This window comes from Lytechinus pictus, chromosome 5 (assembly GCF_037042905.1).
Source record: "Lytechinus pictus isolate F3 Inbred chromosome 5, Lp3.0, whole genome shotgun sequence".
Classification (NCBI taxonomy): domain Eukaryota; kingdom Metazoa; phylum Echinodermata; class Echinoidea; order Temnopleuroida; family Toxopneustidae; genus Lytechinus; species Lytechinus pictus.
Window position 1 is genome coordinate 31,883,954 of NC_087249.1, and position 27,289 is coordinate 31,911,242.

Genomic DNA, 27,289 nt, shown 5'->3' on the forward strand with positions numbered 1-27,289 from the left:
CATGTAGGACACAGAATGAAGCAGCCAATGTGAAAAGCCCTTCAGAATATTACAATTACAAGAGAATGCACAAACCTCTGCCATCTTTCTTTATTAGGGAGTTTTCACTCCACAACCAGTGGCGTACCTAGGATTTTCCAAAGGGGGGGCAAATTCTTCCGCCAAAAATTTGACAAGCAAAAAAAAAAAGGTCTTCAACCTCAAGTAAAGGACATTTCGCACCAGAAAAAAAATTGACAAGCAAAAAAAAAAAAAAATGGTCTTCCAAGTTTAAAGGAGGGGGCCACTTGTTGTGGCTCGTCAGGGATCAGTTTTGACTCGTCAGGGGGGGGGGGCAGGGATACGTCCCTTGCATGTGTTGCGACTCGTCAGGGGGGGCAGACTGCCCCCCCCTAAGGTACGCTAATGTCCACAACGTACAGAGGATTCAAGAAAACAGTTACTAGTATACACTGAAAATGCCTGTCAAATGACAAAGAACAGCTGGGAGGTCTTTGTCGAAAATTAGTGGACCTGAAAAGCAGTTTTGTCCTAAGTTTCGGAGCTGACAAAATATTGCAAATATGTCCTCTGTCCAGAGTCCAGGACGAATCTGCTGTTTTCACTAACCAATTTTTGACAAAGACTTCTTGGTTGTGCTTTGTCTTGACGGGCATTCTAAAATACATTTTTCTAAGTTCTTGAATCCATCATGCATTGTGGAAGCAAAAATCCCCTAATGCCCCCTTGTGAAACACCCTCAAATAAAAAACAAACCCATAAAACAGAAGATGAATATGGTCAGTACAATCATGGACCTATTATAGGTCTATATGGTACAATGTACAGTGCAGAAAGCAAGGTTTTAGCACAAGTTTGACCAAACACTATAAACTCTCGAGAGAAAAGTAAGTCACCCTTGCTATACCTCCTAAATGTCAAACTCCAGTAAACTGGCATCAAAGACTGCCATCAGCAGTAAAGGATGTGAGAGAGATATTAAAGCTCTATCTAATCACAATCTCAGAAATGTTTTCAAGCATTAAAAGTACTAAAAGAGTACCAGATTATTGAGAGTGAACAAACTTTTGAAATGCTCCAAACTTCTGTGATGTCATGTGGTAATTTGGCAAAAATAGTGCCATAAGCTTGCGAAAAACAGCTACTTTTTCATCCTACACATATTTGCAAAAACATTATTTAGGGCCAAATAAATAATGCACCACAACAATTGTGTCACAAATCTAAAACTTTCTATTAAATGATGCGACAATGAGAATGATACAGAGGGGGGGGGGGGGCAGAGTGGAGAGACAAAGAGAAAGAGATTGTGAAACATGGGACATACCTATTAAAAATAAATCTCAATGAATGTTTGATAATTCTTCAATTCACTGATTTTGAAAGGTGAAAATGCAAATTTCTCACAATTTTAATCTGATATCCATGAATGAATGGCTAAAATAAAGGGTCATGTGAATTTTCTATGAAAGCATATTGAAAAAAAAATAAACCAATGATTATCCAAGGTTTTTCAAAAGGAAATCATCAAAACCCCAGCCTTTCTATAAATTCAATCATCTGTTCAAACTCTACTGAGGGCCTGTGTATCATGGTGTATGATGCAGTAGAAAGAGTCACTAATTGATTTGTCAATATTGACACAGCCTTGATAACTCTGCCATCATTTTACCAACATAATAATAATAGAACAGTTGTTCTAGAGTGAATGGCTGTTGGTATGTACCGGAAATCTTCATTATAAATACCACAATCCAAAACATGTTAAAATTGTGATGATAAACCTTTAGGGCCTTTTTGCAATTACATGTAACATAGAAATTACTTTTTAATATAATCACAAAGTGATGAAGAAAACTTAGTCTTTTTCAGATCATCTGCAGGAACTGATTTGAAAACTGAAACAGGTTCATTTTACTGGGAAATCAAATCAATTATGTAAAATAGATAGATATCAATGGAAAAGGCATCATATTACATTTTACCCATTCAATTAATCTCCTGAAACTGATGAAATAGAGACTGAATTTTACGCAATAAATGTACATCATTCATTGTGGCTTATTTGAAAACATTCCTTGTTAAAACAGTCTGGAGAACATGGAGAATGTTAGGCCTATTAAAGATCACAGATAACAGCAACTGCAACATTTGAAGGTATCTGTAGGGTTATGTAGGCCTACATCATTTTGAAATGAAGAAATAAATAAATTGAGAACAAGCAATCATCTGCCCATAAAGGATCTAGTACCGTACAAAACAGAGTAAGTGATATATGAAAAAGAGAGTGGACAATAACATTCTTCATTTACAAAAACTGTGATATTGTCTTCATAATTTCTGGTGAATCTAAAGGTACTTGCTGTAAGAAATTATTATGAGATCCTAACACAACTAAAATTAGAGTAGTTGGCATTTTTACTACCTGGCAAAAAGAAGCTGCTGAAAACTACTTATCTAATAAAAGAGAGCCAATGGAGTAAATTAGAAAGTCAAAAGGGGCCTAAGCTTTCGATCCTAGCAGAATCTTCGTCGCAGAATCTTCGACGAAGATTTTGCTAGGATCGAAAGCTTAGGCCCCTTTTGACTTTCATTTTTACCTGATAGATATATAAATGGGGTATATTTCTGTAAACCATCCTGAATTTCGCTGGACCACTGACATGGTTCCTATGATCAAGTCCATGGGATGATCAACTTTGACACTTTCTCATGATTTCATCAATTTTCATGGCCAATGATTGTGGAACAACACACTCCTATCTTTGTTCTTGGTTCTCGGTTTACTTTTTATATGAAACATGGACCTACTACTCTGACGTAGGTCCATGTATGAAATAAATATCATCAGATGCACAGTACTTCTTATGGTTTGCCATAAATGGCGCCAGGAAAATGAAATGAATGTAAAATAGTTGGTTGCCTTTAGTCAAGCTTAGTTTTTTACACTATGGGCCCGTATTCTGAACTCGGGTTTAAACTAAACCCTGGTTTAAAGTTGCAGTTTAAATATGGAGAGCCATTGGGGCATAAATCTCTAATTTATTAACTCTTATGATGCTCAAATCATTTATAACTGTCTCAGAATGATAACTGAAATATTTTCTTCATTATGAAAGCAAAGGGAAACATGATAGTAAATATAGGAAATATACATAAGCAGATTTTTTTTTTTGGCTCCCCATAATTTTAGCAAAGAGTTAGACCATGGTATATCAAGTTAAACCCAAGTCCAGAATAAGGGCCTATATCAAAGGACCTCATGGATGAACAGTGGCATTATGTTTAAGTGTGGATGAAATGGGCAATCTGCAATATTATATCTTAATTGTTAATACATGTATGTGTTTTGATATGATATGGAAATAAATACAAACAAACATATCAATATAAACTGAGCTTGAATTATTTGACTCGATCTGAAAAAAAGGAAAAGTCAAGCAGAATTCTTTTTTCTTAAAAATTCACTTAAAGACATAACAGTAAAAGCCATAGAAAGGTATTCGGAATAGATAGTGTTTATATAAAATCTAATAAAATAAATACTTTGATTTCCTCAATCCTGCAAATAAATGCCACAGAAATGGAGCATGGCTATAATGCCTACTGAATCAATTAAACCCAAATTAACAAAAGTATAATACAGAAGTTTTCAACAATTTTTTTGTATAAAAGTAATATTTCACAAATCTCCATGGATACTGAAACTACAGTAAACAATTACTTCTGAAACTGTAACCTGCTATCCGAAAATGAAAATTATTCAGTCGATTACACAGTGAAGCTTGAAGCTGTTGATTGAAACTACTACGCAATACGTTTTAAAGTATATGGATGAATGATGGCCTTGTCATGTGAATGTTTATTCACGACAAAAAAAAGAACATTCACAGATAGAAACCATGGATGAATGACTGTACATGTAGAGTAATTATCAATACACAATGGCGCAGTAGGTAGTCAAAGGAGCTTCATACTACATCTTCATGTACAGGTATACAAAGTAACTCTTGAGCAATCCCTCTAATGCAGACCTGCCAACCTCTAGGAATGAAAAACTGTATTCTGTGATAAAAAAAAACTGTATTTTTCCCCAAAAAAGTGCATTTCATAATAAAATGCTTGGCGCACTCGCTCATCGCGGCGCTCAAGCTGCATGCAAGCTAAAATGCGCACTGCTCTTGCAGATGAAAAAAAAAAACATTAAAACATGTGTATATCTTCACACTGGTTTTAACAAAATGATTGAAAAAAAAAGTTACCTGAAATTACATTGATCTATTAACCATATTTGTGTACGTTTTATGAAATAGAGACATATAGAGATTATTTTTCTCAATAAATTACGATTTAGTAAAAAAAATAAATAAAAAAAAAACGTATTTTTCAAAGAAAAAACGTACTGCCGTATTTTGGTTGCAAAAACGTACTAAATTCGGCTAAAACGTACTGGTTGGCAGGTCTGCTAATGAAGGGATTAAAAAGCAGGTTTCTTTGCATTTCCACATCTAAATGAGTGATGTAGGGTAGCAAAGTGATGATGTCACATTAAAAAAAAATGTTTTGTATCACATTTTTTAAATTTTACTTCATACACACAGCCCCCCTGCAATTTTATAAGAATGGGTTCAAGAAGGGCTGATACAATGATAACATGAATATGTAGGCCTAATTAGCCATATTGAAGTCGATGTACACAATATTTCCAATTCATCTGCCAATTCCTCCAATTGCCAACTCGTCTACTATCATTTGCTCTACCATCAGTCCGTCCACTACCCAAATGGTCTAATTGCCAATTCGTCCACTCACCATTTCGACTAATAACCAGTTGGTCCAATAGCAATTTAGTCCATATACCATTTGGTCTAATTTGACTTAGTGTTAATTGTGCAAAATGAAAGAAAATGAATGGATATTGGACCAACTGGTCATCAGATGAAATGGTAATTAGAAGAAGTGATGATTGGACCAAATGGTTGTTAGACAAAATGTTGATAGACGGAATGGCATGAGACTAAATGAAAGTAGACCATGCGGTGAGTGGACGAGTTGGCAGTGGACAATTTGGCAATTTACCAGTTCTAAGTATTTACCCACAGAAATTTCTGACAAAAGGCTCAACAATGAGCGGACGAAATGTTTTAGTTGGCATTTGACCATTTTGCTACCTGGTCACATGTTTGATGAATACTGCAACCAACTAGCCACTACAAACTACATGTAAAACCTGATGAACAAAAGTAATTCATACAAAAGTAATTCAAGTTTGTATTCAAATTGTGGTCTACAGAATATGTGAAGGTGAAAATCATTAAATCGAGCAATCCAAGTGGTTTTTTTTACATGATGACTTCGACCTTGAGCAATTATTAAAACCACTGCACTGCCAAATAAATCAAGCAAGATACATGAGTTTTTATCAATCATATTGAATGAGGAAACGTCATCAATTCAGGGAAGGTTTTATTGTTATTCATTTCAAAGGAATTTCCCAGCTTACATTACTGTAACAATTTCCTTCTACATTATGCTAATGACATGGGAAAAGGTGGGCGGTGCTGGGGTAAGGTCACGCCCACTACTTGCATAATCTAAGCATGCATAGCAGATCCCACCCCAGTCCCATTCTCTATCTTAATACCCGCCCACCCCCCCCCCCCTTCCCTACTTCACCTTTATAACTTTGTCTTTCTAAAAAACTTGACTGGCTTTTGTGTGTTTACTGGCCAATTTTCTAAATAGGTGTATCCAGACCAGCTTGAAGTTCAAGAATACCGGGTATTCTCTGACTTTTTGGGAAATTTACCATGATCTACCCCGATCAGAAAATACCAGGTATTTTGGGCAATGTGAAAGTTAATCACCTGTAATACTCCCAAAAGAAAATACCTGCTCAATAGTACATGTAGGTACTTACAAAAGTACCAGAACTTTTGCTTTCCAAGGTCACAGGTATTCGTGCAGCGTGAACGCAGAGTACAAGAACTTTCTCACCCCTGCGAGTAGTTTGTTGCAGGTGCCGTGGTCTGCTGAGCTAGAGATTTTGAATCACTTGCCTCTCCTGCTAATCAGACAAGACAATACGGCGCATGCTCATATTAATTCAAGAGCTTTCCTTGAAAGAGTCTGCTATAGGTTGCTATGAATGCGCAAAATAATTATCAGGTATTTTTTTTTAGTCTGAACAAGGTCTCATATTTTAAACAGGTATTCTTGTGATCAAGTCGGTCTGAATACACTTAATGTTATTTCAATTGTTCGACAGCTGTTTCCCCCCCCCCCCCTCTCAAAAAAAAAATGGATAACCGAATAAGAAACAACACCCTTTGGCCTATCCATTTCGAATTTTCAAATCGGGAGGAAAATGTGGACCAACAAGAAAAACAGAATAACCAGCATGATTCCATCTAGCCTCTTCTTCTAGTCCAAATGAGGGGCATAAGATATGACCCAGTGACCTTTCACCTGATGAGGTCATCCACTCAGTGGGGGCACTGATACCTCCTTCAGGGAGTAGCTATTTGGAAGATAATGGGATGTAATAACAGTGGAGTTTTTATTTCGCCAGCCATGTTTCGAAAGGTCTTGATTTATTACAGAGTCTATAGCTGTACTTGATGCATTGAGAGAGAGAGAGAGAGGGGGGGGGTCTCTATTTCACATGTATCAAATTTCAAAACTTAAAGCAGACTCAGATATACTAATAAGAGCAAAAGAGAGCATTTGAATGAAAAAAGTCTTTTTTTGTTTCAAAAGTATGAACAGATACTCCATGATACATGAAGCATGGAGCTATAAAACACAGATGCATGAAGTATGAAATGGTAACATACCCATGCATATTCTACAAGTAAAAACAATTTGAGCTTCATAACAGGACTGGCTTATTATACAATGATACAATTAGCACTGTAAAAGTGAATGCAATATAAAAAGGGTTGTGAATTTTGTACATGTGCAGCATGGTTTCCTTCAAGAAAAATGTCAACTCCAAGTTCCTGACGTATGTGTATCTGATTTCTGTTTTGATTGTAAACTTCCTACAATATTTTCTCATGCCCCTCGGTGACAACAGCAAACAAAATGGAAGCAAGAAGAGATCCATGTTTATAGAAAGAATATGGCATGGTACTGATAGAGATACAGAGATTTCCTGAGGGCAAAGTAGGTCCATCTGAAGTTGAACAAAATAATTTTGTGTTCAGCGCATTTCAACCCTTATTTTTCAATCGTGCCAGTCTCTGCAGAAAGAACAAATATCAAGATCCACATCATTCCAGTCACTTTACCCCCAATTTTTTTTCTCCGAAATCCATGAGCAAATAATGTCATGTTCTTCAGTTGCACTCTAAAAAATATTGGGTAAAAATGCTCCATGTGTCCAACCAACATTGGGCATTTCTTTTGGTCATTTTTATTTATCAAGTGTGATAAAAATTTTGCCCATTTTAAAGTAATTGCTGCTTATTTTTTAACCTTACTGGACAATATGCTTCCCCCATTGGGTAAAATACTGCCCCAAATTGGTTGGACACATAATTACCCTCGTGCTGGTTAAAATTTTACCCAATATTTTTTTATAGTGTGCTCAAGGGAGCAAAGTGAGCAAGCCACAAATGTGTTGGCTGATGTGATTATTCTATATAGGCCTATACAAAATCCTATTTTCCATCCTCGATCCACTTTCTTTTCTACTTCCTTGACCCTGCCCTTTTCCAATATCTTTGTTACATGTATGCACAATGGTTTCTTCTCTAATTAACTTCTCTGGACAATCTGTTGCCCCATGGTTCCCTCATGGTTTCTCTTCATCCTCGACCCTCTTTAACCAAACTACTTTTTGCAAGATGTCACATGAAGAATATTTTCAGTTCAACTTACAAATTCCATGCAGGCCTGTAATATGAGAAATGTTGTCACTCAGGCCTACATGCAAATATTTTATTACTTTCTTGATAAAAAATGCCACTTGAATAAAATAATTGGGCATTCATTGATCAATCTGAACTAAAAGCAATCAGAGATCTATAAAAGCATTCAAATCAAGGTGAGTTATTTTCAAATTAGGTAGGAAGTCCTCTACAAAGCAGATACTAGTAGCAGATTGAACTAAAATCCTTTCCATTCTGGAGCACATGATGGCGCTAGACCACAAATAATGACAGAAATGGTATTAAAATAAACAATGTAGAGGGGAAAACAAGTTGTTTCATTTTCTTAGGAATTTTGCATTTACAAAATCCCCAACATTCAATTAAATTGTTTGTCTGATATGTTGATATTTACATAAATATTTCAGCATTATAAACTTTATACAATGAACATACATGTACAAGTGTACAACCGTCTGGGGTTTTAACAAACATACATCAATCGCAAAAGGCATCTTGATTGGTGGTGATTTTTTTACCTGATTGCTAAGAAAGCATGAATGCTTGTAAGCAAGCAACCAGAGGACCGACGGCTTAAGGTCCCCTCCGAAGGACCATAATGCAAATTAATGAAAGGTTCAACATGACCCCCCCCAAAAAAAAAACAATTTTGTTTTGATTTCATGATTTGTTATAACTAATATGACATTTTATTTTTGGTGTTGGAATTCAAACTTTATGAGAAACATCTGTGAATTCACCTCTCCAGCTGTGATAATGTGTTTTTAATAAATTTAGAATCTTACATGTATTAAAGAACAGGGTATGAAATGAAATGAGGCAATCAAATACCCTGAGCCTGAAAAAAAAAAGACGAAAGAGTTCAAAATTGATAGCTTTCTTATCTACAGGGCCATTAAAAAAGTGCAGTTTTGTTATGCTCAGCATGCATCCAAGTTATCTATGAGGACAGCCTTGTACTTTGTAGTATTTACATTCGAATGTTTTCAGGCTGTAATGTTTTCATCTGGAATTGATATGAAAATATTCTTTTTCCCATGAAGACATACTACACTCAACAGGCATCCAATTCATTCACTGATTTCATGGAATAGCCTTGTACTCAAGACTGTAGTAATTTTTCCATTTGTAATGTTTTCAAGCTGTCATGCTGTCAGCTTGGAAAATGTCCTCATCAAAATAAGAATGTGGAAAAGACAAAGGAATGCTTCGCTGCAGACTGCAACTAATGACCAATTAGTAGCTTGTGCACTCATCATATAGCCCTGGCCTCTTGTCTGTTTCCTATAGGCCTGACCTGACTGACCTAGAGTAGTGGTCCTGAACTTGACTGAGAGACAGAGAGAGAGAGAGAGAGAAAGAGAGAGATGGGTGCAGAGAACATAGGAGAGAGAGATACCACATTCAGATTGCCCCCCCCCCCCCCCCCCCGTTCGCTATGGGATGTCCCCCTTTGCAGGGCATCCCTGGGGGAAACCCCTCCCTGGGACTACCTCCAGTATCAATCTCAAACCTATTGGGTTTTTGAATGGGGAAAGTGACTTTGGCTCCTACATAAAAACCATGTTATTCAATATGTTGCACCTTTTTTATCATGCATGTGCAAAAAGTGGGAACGAAACTTTGCTTTTGCTGTGTCAGATGAGTGAATGAAAGCCAGGGAAAACAGCAGCCAATGTAATGATCTAACTATAATCTGTCTGTAGTTAGATCATAATCTGTCTGTCCATCCCTGCCCCCCCCCAAATATAAGATCTCCTCATTCCCTTCTCAGTAAATGGGACACAGTGTGAATGCCATGACAGAGAGGGGGGGGGGGGGGAGAGCAGGAGGGAAGCAAGGAAGATTCAAGACCTTGTAAATGTCATGTGAGGTCAAATACCAGCTGACAGAGTGCCATTCATAAAAAAAAGAAGGAAGAATTGAGGAAAGGAGCCTTGCTGTAATATATACAGAGCAGATGTGGGGCAGGGAAATAAACATCAAGTAAACCATGAGTGGATAAGCCTGGGAAAGAAAAATAATATGGTGATATGAATGGGAAGTTGATGTTGATTCAAGTGATCCAACATTCCTAAGCGGAGTAACAGTGAGAAGCAGAGAGAGAGAGAGGTGAGGGAACCGGATGGAGAGAGAGAATGGGTTAAAACAATAAATGATAAAATCTGAGACACCGTTCTCACTACCTTCCCAAAACTAGTTTAATACTGGAAATTAGTTTAGTGGAAACTAGTTTAATGTGCTATGAGAACGGTCAAAGCGATCTTCTGAACCGGTTCATAAAGCCACCTCGCGACGTAGTTTTCAAGATCGCTTTGCCTCGTTAAACTGGTTGTAGCGTAAGTGAGGACACACCATTCTTCAGGAAGCGATCTTCGCACATTTTGAGTGCGCTACTCCACACACTGTGTGTAGAATGCCTACGCTGCGGTTTCAAATTTCGCGCGAAACTTGTCACCCCACTGAGAGCGTTCCCGTAGCAACAAGATCGCTTTACGTGAAGTGATTTTGAAAACCACTTTCGGGTGATCGAATGGGTATGATAGCGATGCGATCTTTCAAAAAGATTTCCTGAGTTTCCAGTTAACCTAGTTTTAGAAAGCGTAATGAGAATTGAGAACGAGGTCCGAGTAAACAGTTTTTAGGGATACTGGGGAAAGAAAAGAGTGCAAAAAAGGGTGAAGAAAAAGGCAAGGAGACAGAACAAAAAGAATTGCAAAATATAGGCTACATCTTGCGGACCTGTCTTGGAATGAACATAAAGCACATCCGATCAATCGTAACTCTATGGAAATCCATCAGTGTCATAATTCTTTCTACGAAAAATTTGCACAATGTCCTTTGTATGCAAAGAGAAGCGCAGTGAATTTTCAAGAAAACAATAAATGCATGAATATACACCATAGCTAGAAAATATTTTGAACAAACATGCATAATAGATGTTGATGTTGCTGGCCGTCCATAGTTGCGATTGAACGGATCAATCGTAACTCTTTGTAAGACGGGGCCCTGTTCTTGGGGAGGGACTGAATGAGATACTTCATTCTCAATCTCATTCTTTCTTTCTCCCCTTTTCTGCCTTTTTTTCATTTTCACTTGCTGTTCAAGCAAATAGATTGGAAGCTAAACTGGGAAGGCATTTTAAGTACAGTATTCAATAAAAACAGGAATAAAGTACACCAATCTATCATGATTGGAACAGATTAAGCAAAAATCAGAAAACAAAACACTGAAAACTCCATGAAAATCGGACAAGGAACGACAAATTTATGTCATTTAAAAGTTTTGCATTGTAATGCAATGCAACGTTGTGATCAAATAAAGTTTTGAAAAGAATACAAGTCAATGTAAAATACAGATGACTGTATGCATGTACACATTAACTCTGAACCCTTGGAACGACAAATAATTTTATACAGGATAATTAACTATTATAATAATCAAGTGCAGAATTCTCTGCTTAATGAGCAATAAATAACAATGCAGAATAGCATAAAAGAGACCTGTAATTTTCCTAATTTTAGAACTAAAAAGTAACGAAAACAAGTAGAATGCTTTTGGCCGTCTAGCCTGCATAATAAGCAATTCAATATACATGTAACAGCAGCCCTGACTTTCATGACGAAAGAGCTCCGTTTGATAACACTATACCCCTCTTCTCCAAGTACGAAAACCCTACTGCCCCAGGCATGCAATGTAAGTATCAAAACACCTGTTTCTTGACCTCGGTCCGAAGATAACACAACAGCCCGAGTGCGGTCCGGGAAAACATGTCGCCATTTTTTATTCACTTACTTTCCTTATTTCGAGGTTGATTTTCTTTGTTCGAAATTGAAAATGGGCTAGCATTGAATTTCGGAATACAATATGCCTTTGAAAACGTGATTAAATATCGAATACAATAATTTAATTCCGAAGGTCCTTCTACAGGCAGAGAAGACTTACGTAATAGCACAGCTGTTGTTATCATTTCGTCCTTGGCTCAACGCTCATAATCTGGCCTGTGGGGATTACCTGGCCAAGCGGGGTTGATCAGGCGGGTGTTTCATAAAGCTGTTCGTAAGTTAAGAGCGACTGGTGATCATGTCTTGCGGTAAATAGTACAATTGGCGATGATCACCAGTCGTTGTTTAAGTCGCTCTTAACTTACGAACAGCTTTATGAAACAACCCCCAGGGCTTGGAAATGATGTTTTAGATTTTCAAACGCAAAATGGGGTGAAATACCGCAGTTTGCAATCCGAACTGCGGTCCGTTCCCAAACGGGGGTAAGACGTAATGTTGAAAATAACAAGATTAATAATTTTTCAAAACAAAAACCCCATTCAATTGATAAGAAAATGCCCCATATTGCCTTTGATCTTGAATGACTAAGAAATTTTTTCATTACATATCATGTGTGACTAATCCAATAACCATCTCATATAGGTTTCATTTAATGTGAGTATTATTTCTTTTTTAATAATGAGCAAAATATCGATTCTTATCTTATCCAAATTCATTGATCTAAAATTACCTTTAACTTAAAAGACCTTGATCCAGTAGCCTGAAATAATTTATTATGATGGCTGTCAATCACCTTTTATTGTTTAACATAAAAATTAATTAATTTCAAAATTATCATGAAACATAAAAAAAAATGAAAATGTTTATTGACCCCTGAATGACTTCAACTTGCAAAATTGTCTTGGAAATTCAAAATCTTAACCTTGGTTAAGAGTCAATGTCCACTGACCCTAATCAACATTTGACGCTGATCATGTGACGTGCAAGACTCAACCCACATTGTCAGTGATAATACTTTACATACATATCCAAGTTTTATGAAATAAGTTAATACTTTCAAAGTTAAGACATTTCAAAAACTTAACCTTGGTCAAGATTTAAATATCGAAATCTCAACATGGTAAAAGTTTAATAATTGACCCTAAATGACCTTCGATCTTGATCATGTGGCCTGAAACTCATGCAAGATGAACAGTAATTCCTTATTACCTCACATCTTGATGACATTTCAATATTTAACCTGGGCTAAGATTTCAATGTTGATGTTGCTGCAGTAGCCATCGCACTACACTAGAAAATATTCAACCATGGAGCTCCATGATTCAACTGGAACTGACTGGGATACAGTAGAGACATATTCCATTAAACAGGATAATCACAGCCAGCCGACAGATTCCAAACATTTTAAATTTTAGATGATTTTCTTCACACTAATGGTGTTAGGAACTGTAATAGGCCCAGTTCAGGGCCAAAGCAAACAAACAGGACAACTGAGTAAATATAAAATATGCAAAAAAAAGGAAAAAGAACATACTAAAAAATCCCTCTCATTAAAAAAAATAGAGCACCTACATGTACAAGCCCAAGCTGGCACGTCAGTATTGCGACTCTGTGAGCTAATGCTAGTAATAGAGGGCTACAATGCATGGTCTTCCCACATGGATGTATGTGTACCAGTCCATACCTTATGGCACACAGACAGTCTGCACTTTGTTCTGTATATTGTAGGCCAAGAATTTAGATCTTAGTCCTAGATTGAACTCAAAAGCTAATCGTGGAAAAGCCTGTGGGATAGAGAGGGGGCCGGCCCCAAGCAGGCCCTGGCCAGGTGTACTACTGCTGCAGCTAGCTCACCGCATGGCAAAGCAATATTCCAGAGCACACAAACACAATGCACAAGCTACACATACAGTATAGTATGTAAAATTTAAAAATAGGTATTGATATAAAGTAATGTGAATCTACATCGAGTGGCCCCATTTCCGTATACAACTTGACTAAATTAGCTATTTTGGTGATGTAAAAAAAACGTTAAACATAGAGGCTCTGCAGCTTTGTAGCTTTCTATTCAGCATACCGATTGTGTGCAAAAATGTTGCCTCTCAGAGATAAAGAGGCTAACAAAGGTCAGATGAAAAATATAGTCTCGAGCCATGGGTCTCACCCATTCAAACGCACAGCACTTTCTATTATCTGTGCAAATCACTTAAGCCTTACTCCGGGCTGAAGATGTAAATATCGATTCTAATCAAAAAAGTAAAATTCACAGAGCAAAATGCTGAAAATTTCATCAAAATCGGATAAAAAAATAATGAAGCTATTGAATTTCAAAGATTTGCATTATTTTGTGAAAAGAATTATATGCACATCATCATGAATATTCATTAGGTGAGCTGATGATGTGACATCCCCACTTTCCCTTTCCTTATGTTATTACATGAAATAATAATTGTTTCAATTTTCAAAAATGTGTAAATGAAGTATCTCCATTATGATGAAATAAGTTGCAGCAATAAATAACTAATGCACTTTATCAGTTGTCAATCCAATTGTTTTACTAGTTTTTGGTAGAAAAAAATTGAATAAAGCTTATTTCATATAATAAAATACAAAGCAAGTGAGGATATGACATCATCATTCCACCTAATGAATATTCATGAAGACATGCATTGAACTATTTAACAGAAATAGTGCAAATCTTTAAAATTCAATAACTTCGTTATTTGCTATCCGTTTTTGATGAAATTTTCAGCATTTTGCTCTGTGAATTTTACTCTATTTAATCGAGATATAAATATCTTCAACCTGGAGCATCCCTTTCACAATATCAAGTTCACCATTACTTGATAATGGAAAAACTGTCCTATGTACAACACATGTATTCACATTGCTTACTATCCAGATGGTTGGTGAAAAAGATGAAGTTTATATTTTTTTACTTTTTAGTTTTAAGCTGTCCGTTGTAATACAAATTTTCAATGAAATTTTTATCATCGGGTTGAGTCTTCTAGGTTCACTATCTCTTGGTCAAATTGATCTTAGTCAAAATTCATGCTGTCTAACTTAATTTTTGTCTCCAAGCAGTCACATCGCAATTGGTTTTAATAACCAGGGGGGGTGTTTCACAAAGATGTAAGTATGACTTAGAATCGCCCTTAAATGCCTGGTTGCGTGTGTTATAAAAGGTATGATTGCATTGGTCAGATCATGCCAAGAGGATGTGCACTTCTGCGTATTGATGAATTAGATTGCGCATTGTATATCAGATATGCGTTGGCATTTAAGTGCAATTTAAGTCATACTTAAATCTTTGTGAAACACCCCCCAGGTCATATAAATCAACTTTTGGGTACAGTACAAATCTAGTTTGTTTGTAATCATGGAAATCAATAAAACATACTCCCCTTGTGATATTCTCCATGTAGTCTACTATACTTTGGCTAAGTTGTATTTCAGCTATTAAAAGTCAGGGCCAGTATTCAATTAGATACTTAAGCCAGAATTTTAAATATTTTCCTCGGCATTTTGCTTAAGTAAAATACTTATCCACCTTTGGTATTCAATTGCATTTTTGGCTAAGTAATTTGCTTAAATCTAATCAGCCGCCTAACAGACTTAAATCTTTATGATGTCACAATGGTTTTTAGTAAGGATTTTGCTTCAATTTGGCTTGACAGAGTAAAATATTTTATAGATATGATCTGAATACGAATTTCAGCATTTTGCTTAGCCAAGCAAAATGCTAAGAAAATACTTACAAAGTCAATACTTTCAATTGAATACCGGCCCTGATGGGAACTGGACCAAACAGTGGATAGAACAAGTGATAATTTCACATGCTAGCAATTTGACAAGGTCCCAACTATACAAAGTGAAAGAAACTAATGAACAAATTGTTTAGCCAAAATGAAGATAGCCTACAGTCTGAATTAGATTAAATAGTTTTAAACCATACACAATCAGAATCTGTCTTTTGGACTTACCTTGCTTCTTTCTGACGAAGGTTCCCTATGCTGGTGTAATTTTGTTTCTCCTCCCGATTCTACATCATGCAGTGATGCCATGTCCTGCAGCTTGAACAGCATATTTTTTAGTGACTCAAGTGGGCCTTCAGAAATACGTTCCTCAGAAATATCAGGACTCTCCTGAAAAAATTGCAATAGATCATGGATTATGTACAAATTACAAATTGTAAAATGTGAGTAAAATTTCAATTTCATTAGCAAAATATACATCCAGATATTGTAAATCAGCTCAATTTCTTTTTTTTCCAATTGAATTTGACAATTTGCAGTGCTTTTGTTTTTGCATGCTTTGATGAATCCATCAACAGAACAAAAAACACTTCAAAGAAAGCTGAAACCAAAAATACACTTTGGAAAATTTGTGAATACATGGTAACATTTAAAGCATAAAACAGGGATTAACATTTCTGAAAGGAAATTTCTATCCCTCTCCCTCATGTGAGGACGTTGGCTCAGTTAAGTGTCTGACTGTTGAACCAAAGAGTGGCTTCAAGTTCACTCTGGGAAGATGATTAAATCCTTTGTTGTGTGTTAATATGCCCCTACTCTGTTTCATAAATGCACACTACGTTATGGTGGAAAACAATTTGTACCTCAAATAGGATGTTAAAAAAAGGCCCCATGTGGATGAGTCATCAGTTTTGCATCAAACCCACTGCACTTTTCATAAGAGTATAGGGAAACCTCTGCGTAATGGTCCACCTGCACATCCCCAATTAGTAATAATTGGGAGAGAGATCTGCAGTCACAATGATTCAGTTTGCTTTTTGGCTCCCAGGTACAGGTGAGGACAAATATGAAAGAAATAATGAAAACTTTTCTTCTCTCACTCTCAACTCGGTATAATGACTTCTCACTTGCCTCCCCATCCCCTACACTACCTCTGTTTGTTTATCTGTTCCATATCCCTTTTCTCTCTCTTACTTTCTACCCCTCCCTTTCAATTTATCTCCCTGAACATGATTATAGACTCACCTTTCCTGATAGAATACAATCTTCTAGAAAATGATCAAGCATTTCCTGAGTTGTAGGATCCCAGTGGGCGTCTCCCTCTGCTTTTAAGCTGCAAAATAAAGCAAACAAAAAGATAGGTTTCACATCTAATAGTCATTCCAATGCACCCATTCTCAAATACAGATTTTAAAATAAGGTTTTGAAATTAAATGAAAAAAATTAACAAAAAGAAAACCTGACTGTTCAGTCTCAAGAATCTCATGCAAAAACAAAACAAAATATTGTAATCCTGTCAATTTCAGACAATGTTTGCATTTATTATCTTCCAATTTGAATAGTTAGTATCCACAGTCACAAGCCTGATTTTACCAGTCTGGTATCTCAAAAACTTAGGGGAAGTCAGTTTTTCTCTTTTAGTGGTAAAATAATCTAAAAGCATTTTCATGCCCAGATCCAAGCTTTGGCACATTCAATTCAGCGTTATGAATTTCTTTACAGGGCTGTCTTTCTGGAAATTTACAGTTTTTAAAAACAAGGTTTTGTCACCCCAGCTGCAATGTAAATAGTGGGCATGTCGTGGTCTAGTGGTTCTGACTCTCGCCTTTCAAACAGAGGGTCGTGGGTTCGAATCCTAGCCATGGCATGTTTTCCTTCAGCAAGAAATTTATCCACACTGTGCTGCACTCGACCCAAGTGAGGTAAATGACCGGCAGGAAGTAATTCCTCAAAAAGCTGTGCGCACCAGAATCGGTAGACTAGGTTAGCCGGGGAAATATAGGAGCACCTTGAGCACCTAGCAAGGTGGATATGTGCGCTATACAAATCCTATATTATTATTATTAAATTCCTACGATCAGTTCCCTCCCAACATTCGTACCCCGGTGAGAGAAGATGATATTGAGGACATTTTTTTTCCAAAACATCTGGCATCAGCACCAAGAGAAATGCACACTTGGAGGATCACCAGCTTTACATGAAAGTACAAGGAGTCTTACTGTGTTTGTACTCTGGTCATTAATTCTTGGTCTCCTGCCAGGAGTTCCTCTGTATCCGAGCTCCTCTCTGTATATGCCTGCTCCTCCAAGAGACTGGAGTTGTTGAGACTAACCTGGGTATTCTCCACGATGCGGTTAGCTCGACGGAGCATGGCATTCGTTCTAGCCGTATCTATGAATTTGAGACAGTGAAGTACTTGATGTGTAAAATTTAAAGCAACATAAACTATTACTAACAAAACCAATTATCAATTACAATGTCCCATCAGACAGATGAACAGCAGATCACTCAAATGCACCATGAATTTTTCAAAATGCATGCTGAGATACAAGATATAACAAGTGGAATGCCTCTGGCGGTCTCACCTGCATCATGCGATTCAATATAGCAGCAGTGCTGACTTTGAAAACTACTATAATTTTTATTCATTTCTTAATGATAGTCTGTTAGAATCCAATTAGCTTTTTGATATTTCAGGGGCCCCGTCTTACAAAGAGTTACGATTGATCCGATCAACCTCAACTGTGTGGAAATCCATTGATGTCATAATTTTTTTTTTCTTTGTAAGCAAAGAGGATCACTCTGAATTTTCAAGAAATCAATTAATGTAAGAATTTACACCACATCTAAAAAATATTTGGAGCAAACATGGATTTCAGTTGTTGATGTTGCTGGCTTTCCATAGTTATGGTTGATTGGATCAATCACAACTCTCTGTATAAAGACGGGACCAAGATGACAGTAAAAAAAGTTTTTTAAATCAAACCAGTATGCCAATGCACAAAGCAGTTCCCGAACATTGGCTAAAACTTTTGAAAGCATCATGATTAACAATATGAAAATTATACACTGATAATACAAAACAGGATGATTTCAAGGAGTTTTAAAAAGATTTTTTCTGAATATTTCATAAGATCATTATATATATCCATCCATCAATACAGAAATACATGACATCACTCACCTCCAACTGTTGATTCGCTGACATGATCTGCTATGAGGGGTGTCCTTGCTGCCTTCCCATTCATTAGATTATCTGTATCTAATGTTATAGATGAAAGAGAGCTCAAAGATGAAGCAAGTTCCTCCTCTTTCAGTGTTCTATCAAGGCCCTCACTTTGGACAGGAGACAGTTGATGTGATTCACCGTAAGCTGGCGGTAGTACTGACAGGTCAGGAAAGGGCATGTCCCGATCAAGGCCAAAAGGAGATGAATAAATAAGGCTATCTGTGGTAGTACTGATGTCTAGTTGTGTTTTCTTGGTGGACTGTTGCAGGTCTGATTCGGTGACAAAATATGATGGTGGTGAAAGGTGGCCCTGGCGAGGTGACCGTATAGAAGGCAAGTTGGTGCGGGTGGATGATCTTAGTGTTGAAGTTCTGGAAGACTTATCCTTGTGGCTGGCTTGTGGTTTACCTTTACTCTGTCTTAGCAGGTGGAGACGGTGATTGACAGCGTGGGAGGAAGGAGCATTAGTTGTATCGCAATGAGGTGACTCTTTGATCAGGTCATTGGTACTGGCACTATGTGTCCTTCTGTGGAGTCTCTGACTTATCGTCCTGTCTTTGGTAAAAGCTACGTCAGAAGTAGTCCTGTCTTTGATTATGTTTCTGTCCATATTCCAACCTTTAGGATATCTCATTTCTGATGCAGTGTGTTTAGATGTGACCTTATGCTGCTTTAAATCTGACTGTAGACTTGCTGGCTGAGACATTTCCCCAGACAATCCATTCTTATGACTATTGGTGATGATAGCCCGATGGTTAGCTCTATGATCTCTGGTATAACGGTCTTCCATTTTCTTGCCAAGCATTCTTAAGGAGCCTGACAGGCTATCAACAGTGGTATCCAACTCTTCAACCCAAGAGGGTGGAGGTCGTGCTGCTGACATAACTGACAATGCTCGGTCCTCTATATGACCCTGTGAAGACAAAGTGTGCATCATTAGATCACTGCGAGGTAACGGCATGGATGTTCCATTCATCTGACTTTGTTTCATGGAATCCAGGTGTATTGTACCACTACTATCTGCACTCAACAGAGTGTCTGTGTAGAGGGTGTCTAGCCTCTTCTTGCTCATTGCAGAGCTGTCCAGGTCAGAGACCCATGCAGGAATGGGTCTTCCATCGCTCCTGGAAGACACTGTTCTTCTTGTTTCCTGTCTTTTATCATACACAGAGTGCTTTGGTGATGGAACCCCATGAGACATCCTCAAGACACTGCTGCTGTCTAAAGAAACTTGAGGTCTTTGACTTCTTAACTGGCTTGAATTTGACCTTGTGCGTTGCCTAGTCTCATTCATTCTCCCCAAGCTCTTTATGTGTCTCTGCCTAGCATAGCTGGATGAGGCAGAAAGCCTTGCTGAATCCATGCTCCTTGACCTACGTAATGATGAGGCAGCACCTTGATCTGATGTCCTTCCACGTTGACTGAACTTCACCATGTATGGGTTGGCCAACAGAAGAGCATCAGTTGATGAACTAATTTCACTTAAAGTGTCTGAAAACTCTTTCCCATTAGAAGTTGATTCTCCTATGGTCAAAGAACTGTCTGATCCAAGATGCTTGGCAGTGGCAACTATTGTAGATGCTGGAAAGAATAAAGCAAAGAATATGGTTAAAAAAAGAGGAAAGAAATTATTATCAAAGTAAGGATACATTACATCAAGAAATAAATACTGTTGTTTGAATAGAGTGACTTTTATGTACCCCCCCCCAAAAAAAAAAAATATCCATTACTGTCAAACAAATTATTTAAAAGTATCACACAGATACAGTACTAGACTATTTCTCATTGCATCATTGAGTCATACAACCCTAGGTTAAAATAATTGACAGAATCTATTTATTTTAAGTCTGTACTTTTGCAGCACAGTAATGTGCAGAGTATACCTACATGTAAGTCATTACTTAAATTTTTTTTTAAATGTTAAGCTATTTTTCGTAAACGGTGGTTATGGTAAACCGGCAGAAAGGGGAGGAAATACATGTATATCCTTCCCCCAAATGTGTTTGAATTTCCTTTTTAGACCTTTACATGCATGAAATGCCCATCTATTCTCCATATTTCCTTAAATATCATTAATTTAGTTGGAAGCTACCCAAAAATTAGTAATACTACCCTTTTTCTTGACACTGAACATTTGACTTATGGATGTTTTTTTAATGTGAGATAATATCATCAGTAATATCAATAGGTACATGTAGCACTTGATAGCGACATGATCAGATTATGGCAAGGCCAACAAAGAACTGTTGTTTTTATACTTAGAAGTTACAGGCAAAAGAATACATTATATGTCAATGAATGAATTAATAGAATCATTGATTTTGTACTTATTTAAACTTTAAGGTCCTTTTCACAAAGTAGAAATTCAAAAAATTGTATCAGCTTCAATATGGAATGATAAGGCATTATGGGTAAAGCGAGAGTTCACCAACTTGCCCAAGGATCCATCTTAAAAGCTGATAAAATCTTATTGTGATACTATGAAATTTCTTTCATATTTCTAATTTAATTGATCCCCTGGTCTGTAGAGGTTACACAGGTGACCAGCAGCATCAGTTGGGCAAGAGTGGACCAACCAGTTCAAATCAGGCCTAATTTGGAGTAAAGCTATCATTTGAAAGTCTCCTTTAGGCCTCGTCTCTTTACCTTTTCCTTGCTCCAAATCTGCCCTTAGAATCTGCTCGTATGAGTCATCAATTAGCTTGCGGATGTTGAAGCGATGGAATTCATCTTTGGTGTCTTGATCTCCTGTCTCTAGGCTTCTTTGTGCTGTTTTCTGAAGTGACGACTTAGGAAGAAGCAGATCACTCACAGTTCTCTGCATGGGGATACATAGAAGTAAAATAAGTTTTTGAACATTCGCTTTGAAAAATTGTGGGGTTTATTATAAAATACAAACATCCAAGTTTTCTGAGAATTTTTTTAGAAAGTGTTTTTTTTTATATATAAAACTGATTTTATGATTATTCCACTTAATGATCATCTACACACTTTAATGTGTATCTGTAGTGCAATAGGGGGGGGGGGTGGGGGTGGGACAGGACATTTTTTTGATAAACATGTTTTCAATGCCGTATGCATTACTATTACCCATAAACAAAATCTAGCAGAGTACATGTACATACAAATTTTATATTATTATCATTAAACTACCGGGTATATAGTTTTTTTAATCTTTGAATGATGTGTCAAACAATTATATAATATGTGTGAAAAATATATTGGGGATGGATAGTGGCAGAAAAGAATCACAATTCACATTGAAAATTATACATATCATAGCACTCACTCTGTAAGAAGGCTGTGACTGTGAATCTTGAGAAGAATTTTGGCTTTCGTAGTCTGAAATATAATCTGACAGTGCAGCCGAAGCTGACGGATACTGCTTGTGGTTGTATGTCATAGCCGAGGCTCGGCCCGTAAGGCTCTGTGAGCTGCGCCATAAATCATCACGGGGCTTTTCAAACCTTGGCTGGTTCACAGGAAGACTTCTGCTCATGGGTATGGAGTGGTTGCGGACGACGGACCGTAAGTGGGTGTCCGTACGACCTGCAGGATGGCCATTCATGTCACTCCTGGTCAGCCTTCTTACATCTTCTATTGTTTGCATCATGGTGACTTGGCATGCTTCTCATTAACTATTGTGTTTCTAAGGCTGCTGGGCAGGGGAAGATACAGATAAAAGGATCATAATGAGTTAAAACAATAGATAATAGCAATAATGATCAATGTCAGTTATAGGGACGTTGGCGAGTCACCGATCCCCATGTCCCATCCGTAAAGTTTAGGTCCTGGGTGCAATTTAATGCACAATAGTATAATAGAGAGATATAAAAGATTGAAATGTGAGGCATTTATTCGTTTCATCATAGCATTCTCACTTGATTGACATTCAAATACACAGGGTGTAGTAACAGAGAACAAGGTTATATAACTACAAAGTCATCATGATGTAATAGAATCGTCAAAGGTCTATTCGCCATCCCAGCTGCACCACCTTTCCTGTATATCTCATCTGAACCAATCAGAGGACATTGCCTACAATTCAAACAACACTGCAAAATCCTCTCCTACTAACATAGCTTTTTCCCCAAGTACCATCTGCTTAAAGGAATGTCCTGCCTGCAACAGTGGTTTGGCTCCATCAAGCGAGTCTTTTAGGAGCCACCTGGAAGCACTCACCCTCCGTTAGCTCCCCATTTGAGATGCATCTTTCTACTTGCACTAGGCCTAATTATAATTATAATAACAATTATAATTATAATAATTATTGAGACAATAATATTAATGAGACAACAATAATAATTATCATTATAAAAATAATTATAATTATGATTATAAAAGTAATTGTAATTAAGCTTGTAACCGATTTTGCAATCGGCAACCGATTCCATTCGATTTCACAACAATCGGCGATCACTTGCCGATCTTCGATCATGCCCCTTGAAGGAAAAAATCGGATAAAAAAAATCGGCATACCTGTAGATCTAGTTACAGTGCGGTCAGAACATATTTTAAGATTGTCCTTGCGGAGGTGCTAGCTATTTAGAGCTTTTTAACAATCGAATAGTTCGAACAATCAGATTCCTGGAATGTCAGAAATGACTCATAAAAGGTTGACCTACTTATGATGACCTACCGGTAGCTGCGCTGACTGGTATGGTGGGAGTGGAACTTGGAATGAATGTATTGTATAATACAAACAAGGAACATGTACTTGTACTGTGTTTGTCATTTATCCCGCCCATGAGTGAATACAATGGCCAATAGCAATGGAGTTTGAGAGCTGTATGTGACTGCATGGGTGCATTAATGTGTTGTATGCATTTTGTATGCTAGTGCTTATTCTGATAAATCCCGCCCATAAGTGAATACAATGGACCAATAGCAAGGGAGTTTGGGAGCTGTGTGTGACTGCATGGGTACATGAATATTACATGCATTATGTATGCTAGTGCTTACGCTGATAAATCCCGCCCATGAGTGAATACAATGGCCAATAGCAATGGAGTTTGAGAGCTTTATGTGACTGCATGGGTGCATTAATGTGTTGTATGCATTTTGTATGCTAGTGCTTACGCTGATAAATCCCGCCCATGAGTGAATACAATGGCCAATAGCAATGGAGTTTGAGAGCTTTATGTGACTGCATGGGTGCATGAATGTGTTGTATGCATTATGTATGCTAGTGCTTATGCTGATAAATCCCGCCCATAAGTGAATACAATGGACCAATAGCAATGGAGTTTGAGAGCTTTATGTGACTGCATGGGTGCATGAATGTGTTGTATGCATTATGTATGCTAGTGCTTATGCTGATAAATCCCGCCCATAAGTGAATACAATGGACCAATAGCAAGGGAGTTTGGGAGCTGTGTGTGACTGCATGGGTGCAGGAATGTATCGTATGTATTACGTATATGCTAGTGCTTGCGCTAATTTTTGTCATAATCCCGCCCATGAGTTCACACAATGGACGAATAGCAAGGGAGTTTGAGAAATGTATATGAATGCTGGGGTGCATGGATGTGTTGTATATGCTAGTCAATGCCCTGCTTAAATCCCGCCCATAAGTGCACACACGGCCTAGGTACGAATAATAGCAAGGGAGTTTGAGAGCAGTGTGTATGGATGTGTTGCGTGTTGTATGTATCATGTAAGCCATACTTGCGGTGATATATTGTCATTAATCCAGCCAGTGAGCCAACTCAAAGAATAGCACTGTTAACAGTGTCAATCAAACCCACCACGTGCACATGCCAGAAGGTAGTGTAAAGAACTTTGCGCTAGCCCGTTGAGTCTGGGCGGTTCCAATTCTCGGCTATGCCTCAAAACTATCTTGTATTGTGTGAATGCTTGCGCGCATTGCGTAATTCACTGATATTGTTGAGTGGGTGGGTATACAAAAAGATCGATAGTGAGGCGTGACTTAACTTTTCCCAGAACTGATGTACCAAGTAAGCCATTATAACAAAATGGGTGTACTTTGGAATGGTTATTGGGCGTGGCTGTAATCACATATTATAATGAGCGAACTTAGCTGAGCTCAGCTTCACATAAAAGATGTACCGCTGATCGTTATTGACCTGTGTTCTACGAGAATTATTTTCCTTTGCGACTTTGCTCGGAAGATGCGTCATTCGTTTATCTTTCTAATAAAAATAACTCATTTTATTGTAAAGCAGTTACGGTAAACCTCAAAACCCTTTAAAAGCATGTTCCAAACGATCGCGCATGTCGACGACTTCCATTCCTAAACATTCGTCTTTGTGACTTTGTCAGGAAGATGCGCGCGACCGCGAACAAAATGATGATGTATTCCTTTGTTTTTAAACATCGCCGATTCGATTTTCGATTCGATTTCGATTTTAGAAGCTTAACTGCCGATCCGATTTTCGATCTGATTTTTGATCCGATTTACAACATTAATTGTAATTATAATAATTATTTATAATTAGGGTCTATATTATAGGCCTAATAATTATTGAGACAATATTGAGTGATATTTTACAGAGACCGAAGTTCTAATCTAACTCGATATATACAGGGACTCATTCGGATAAACCAGGGAAGTGGCAGGGGCCGCAGAACGGTCTTCAAAGTGGGAGGGCTGAGCCAAAAGTGGGGGGGGGGGGGGGCTGACCATGCAAAAAATCACAATCCTATGGTAATTTTTACGTTTTGGTACACGGTTAAATTGGAAGAAAGTGGGGGGGGGCTGAAGCCCCTCCAGCCCCACCCAAGGGTTCATTGCATGCCGCCGCGCACAGAAAAATCTAGTCTTGAGGACGCAATGATGACTTTTAAAATCCTGACGTATCATCATTGCGTCCTCAAGACTAGAAAAATCAAGCCATAGAAGTCGTGTGTTGTGGACACCAGAACTTCAGTAGTGAGATCCCAGCATGCGCGACTCACTGCACTAGTTTAAGTTAGAAATCCACTGCCAAACGCGGTTCATGCCATGGTGCAAGTATAAACCTCGCAATACGTTTGAGTGCTCCAGCCCCCCCCCCCCCCCTGGCTGAGTGGGAGATGCGCAACAGCCAAAGTCACTCTTTTTTCCTTTTAAGTTTATTTTTCCCCGTTTTGGTGGATTTCAGGGTAAATTCAGGCCAAAAACGGAATAATTAATATTATCTTTAAAGACTTTATTTTGGTCCAGTTCTTTATGATAGGCCTATATGAAAATTGAAATAGGCCCTAGGCCTAGGCCTAGATCTAAAAGACAAAATAAATTGATGAGCCAATTCGGGGGGATTTAGCATTGTTAATCCCCTAATGGCGGCTGCACAATCGCGAGCCGTCTGTCACCCTGTGTATGAGGAGAACTATAAAAAATGTTTAAAACTCCTCAAAACAGACAGCTGTCAGCTGTCTACTTCCAGGCAAGTTCAACCATACACAAATTACTACATATGGGACTCTATTTTTTCATTTAGGGCCTATTTCAATTTAAACAAGGTTATTTTTGTTTTGGTCAATAAAGCTTGCCTAAATTTGCATTGCATCTAAAATACCATACAGGCTTACTTTTATTCGCCGATATACCGTACAAGGATGTAGAACTAGAAGTCACATCTGTTTGAATCTAGGCCTATATCTCACTCTCAGACTCAATCTCAATCTCGAAATCTCGTCCTCTTGATCACCTAACTGAAGTTAGCACAGTAAATTTTCGTAATTTTAAATGAGCTTGAACTCCGCCGCGCGCTTGGCTTGCAAGGAGCTAGCTGGCTAAATATCGCAGCTTTCTACCTCATCCAGACCAAAGTATAGGGGCACCAACGCCCCACCAACGAAAATATTGGGGGCAAGCATAGCGTTTAGCCCCCCCCCCCCCAGTAATTCCGTAAGTGCAAAAAAAATAAAACTAAAGTTACACAGAAATTGGCAGTATAAAAGTTGGTTTTTACAGGCTGAAAACACGTTTTTCCTGGTCAGTAAATGTATACCTCGATCTTAGTTGATTTAAAAAAAAACTACCTAAAATTTCCCTTTTCATGACAGTTTAATCATAAATTTCGGCTCGCGATTTAGTGCGCTCGCATCGTTAAAAATATAGAAAAACCATGCATCACAGGGGCGGATCCTGCTTTTACCAATACGGGGGGGGGGGGGGGGCCGACTATATTTTCATCAACATTTTTCTCTATTGGCCGCTATAATCTGTTTTTTATTTCGGGGGGGGGGGTGGTTTTTCATGGGGTAGTCCTAACTTAAGACTGATCGATGTTTCAAGTATTCGTTAGTTTTTATTGTTATGAACAAGATATAAGGGGCCTGTTGCATTACGAGATGAGCGATACGTAGGAACGTCCTAGGACCATTCTTCCGAGATAGGAAGATTGGCGACAAATCAGCGCTTTCCGTTTCACGAAGGCAATTTTGTCTTTCAAGTCCGCGACATCGTTTGATATCGATAGTATCGGGAAAATATTTAGTCTTCATCGTCACCTGAACCTTTTATTTCGGAATGACGACTTTTCATAAAATCATATATTTCAATAAAAGGGGATCAAATAATGTTTTATTTATTACTGATTGTAGAATTGATGTATGGAGCGTACTTTATGAGGTAAAAAGAGAAAAAACTTTCAAGATTCACAAACATAACTGGATAAA

At 37.7% G+C, this 27,289-nt stretch overlaps 1 protein-coding gene across 4 annotated transcripts; it reads right to left on the reverse strand.

The window, feature by feature from the left end:
* Window positions 1-14,630: 14,630 nt before the first annotated feature.
* On the reverse strand, window positions 14,631-26,336 carry LOC129261538 (uncharacterized). 4 transcript variants are annotated; one of them, XM_064100250.1, is made up of 7 exons: window positions 26,198-26,336; window positions 21,954-22,319; window positions 21,311-21,482; window positions 18,620-20,245; window positions 17,655-17,826; window positions 16,681-16,768; window positions 14,631-15,825 (listed from the first exon to the last, which is right to left on the reverse strand). In XM_064100250.1, the coding sequence occupies exons 2-7, from the start codon at window positions 22,275-22,277 to the stop codon at window positions 15,640-15,642; spliced, it is 2,568 nt and encodes an 855-aa protein (XP_063956320.1). In that variant the 5' UTR covers window positions 22,278-22,319; window positions 26,198-26,336; the 3' UTR covers window positions 14,631-15,639. The 4 variants fall into 4 exon arrangements, with proteins under 4 accessions (XP_063956320.1, XP_063956319.1, XP_063956321.1 ...); XM_064100249.1 differs by having other exon boundaries at window positions 21,954-22,322; window positions 26,198-26,328; XM_064100251.1 differs by lacking the exon at window positions 26,198-26,336 and adding an exon at window positions 23,144-23,232.
* Between the last annotated feature and the right edge of the window lie 953 nt (window positions 26,337-27,289).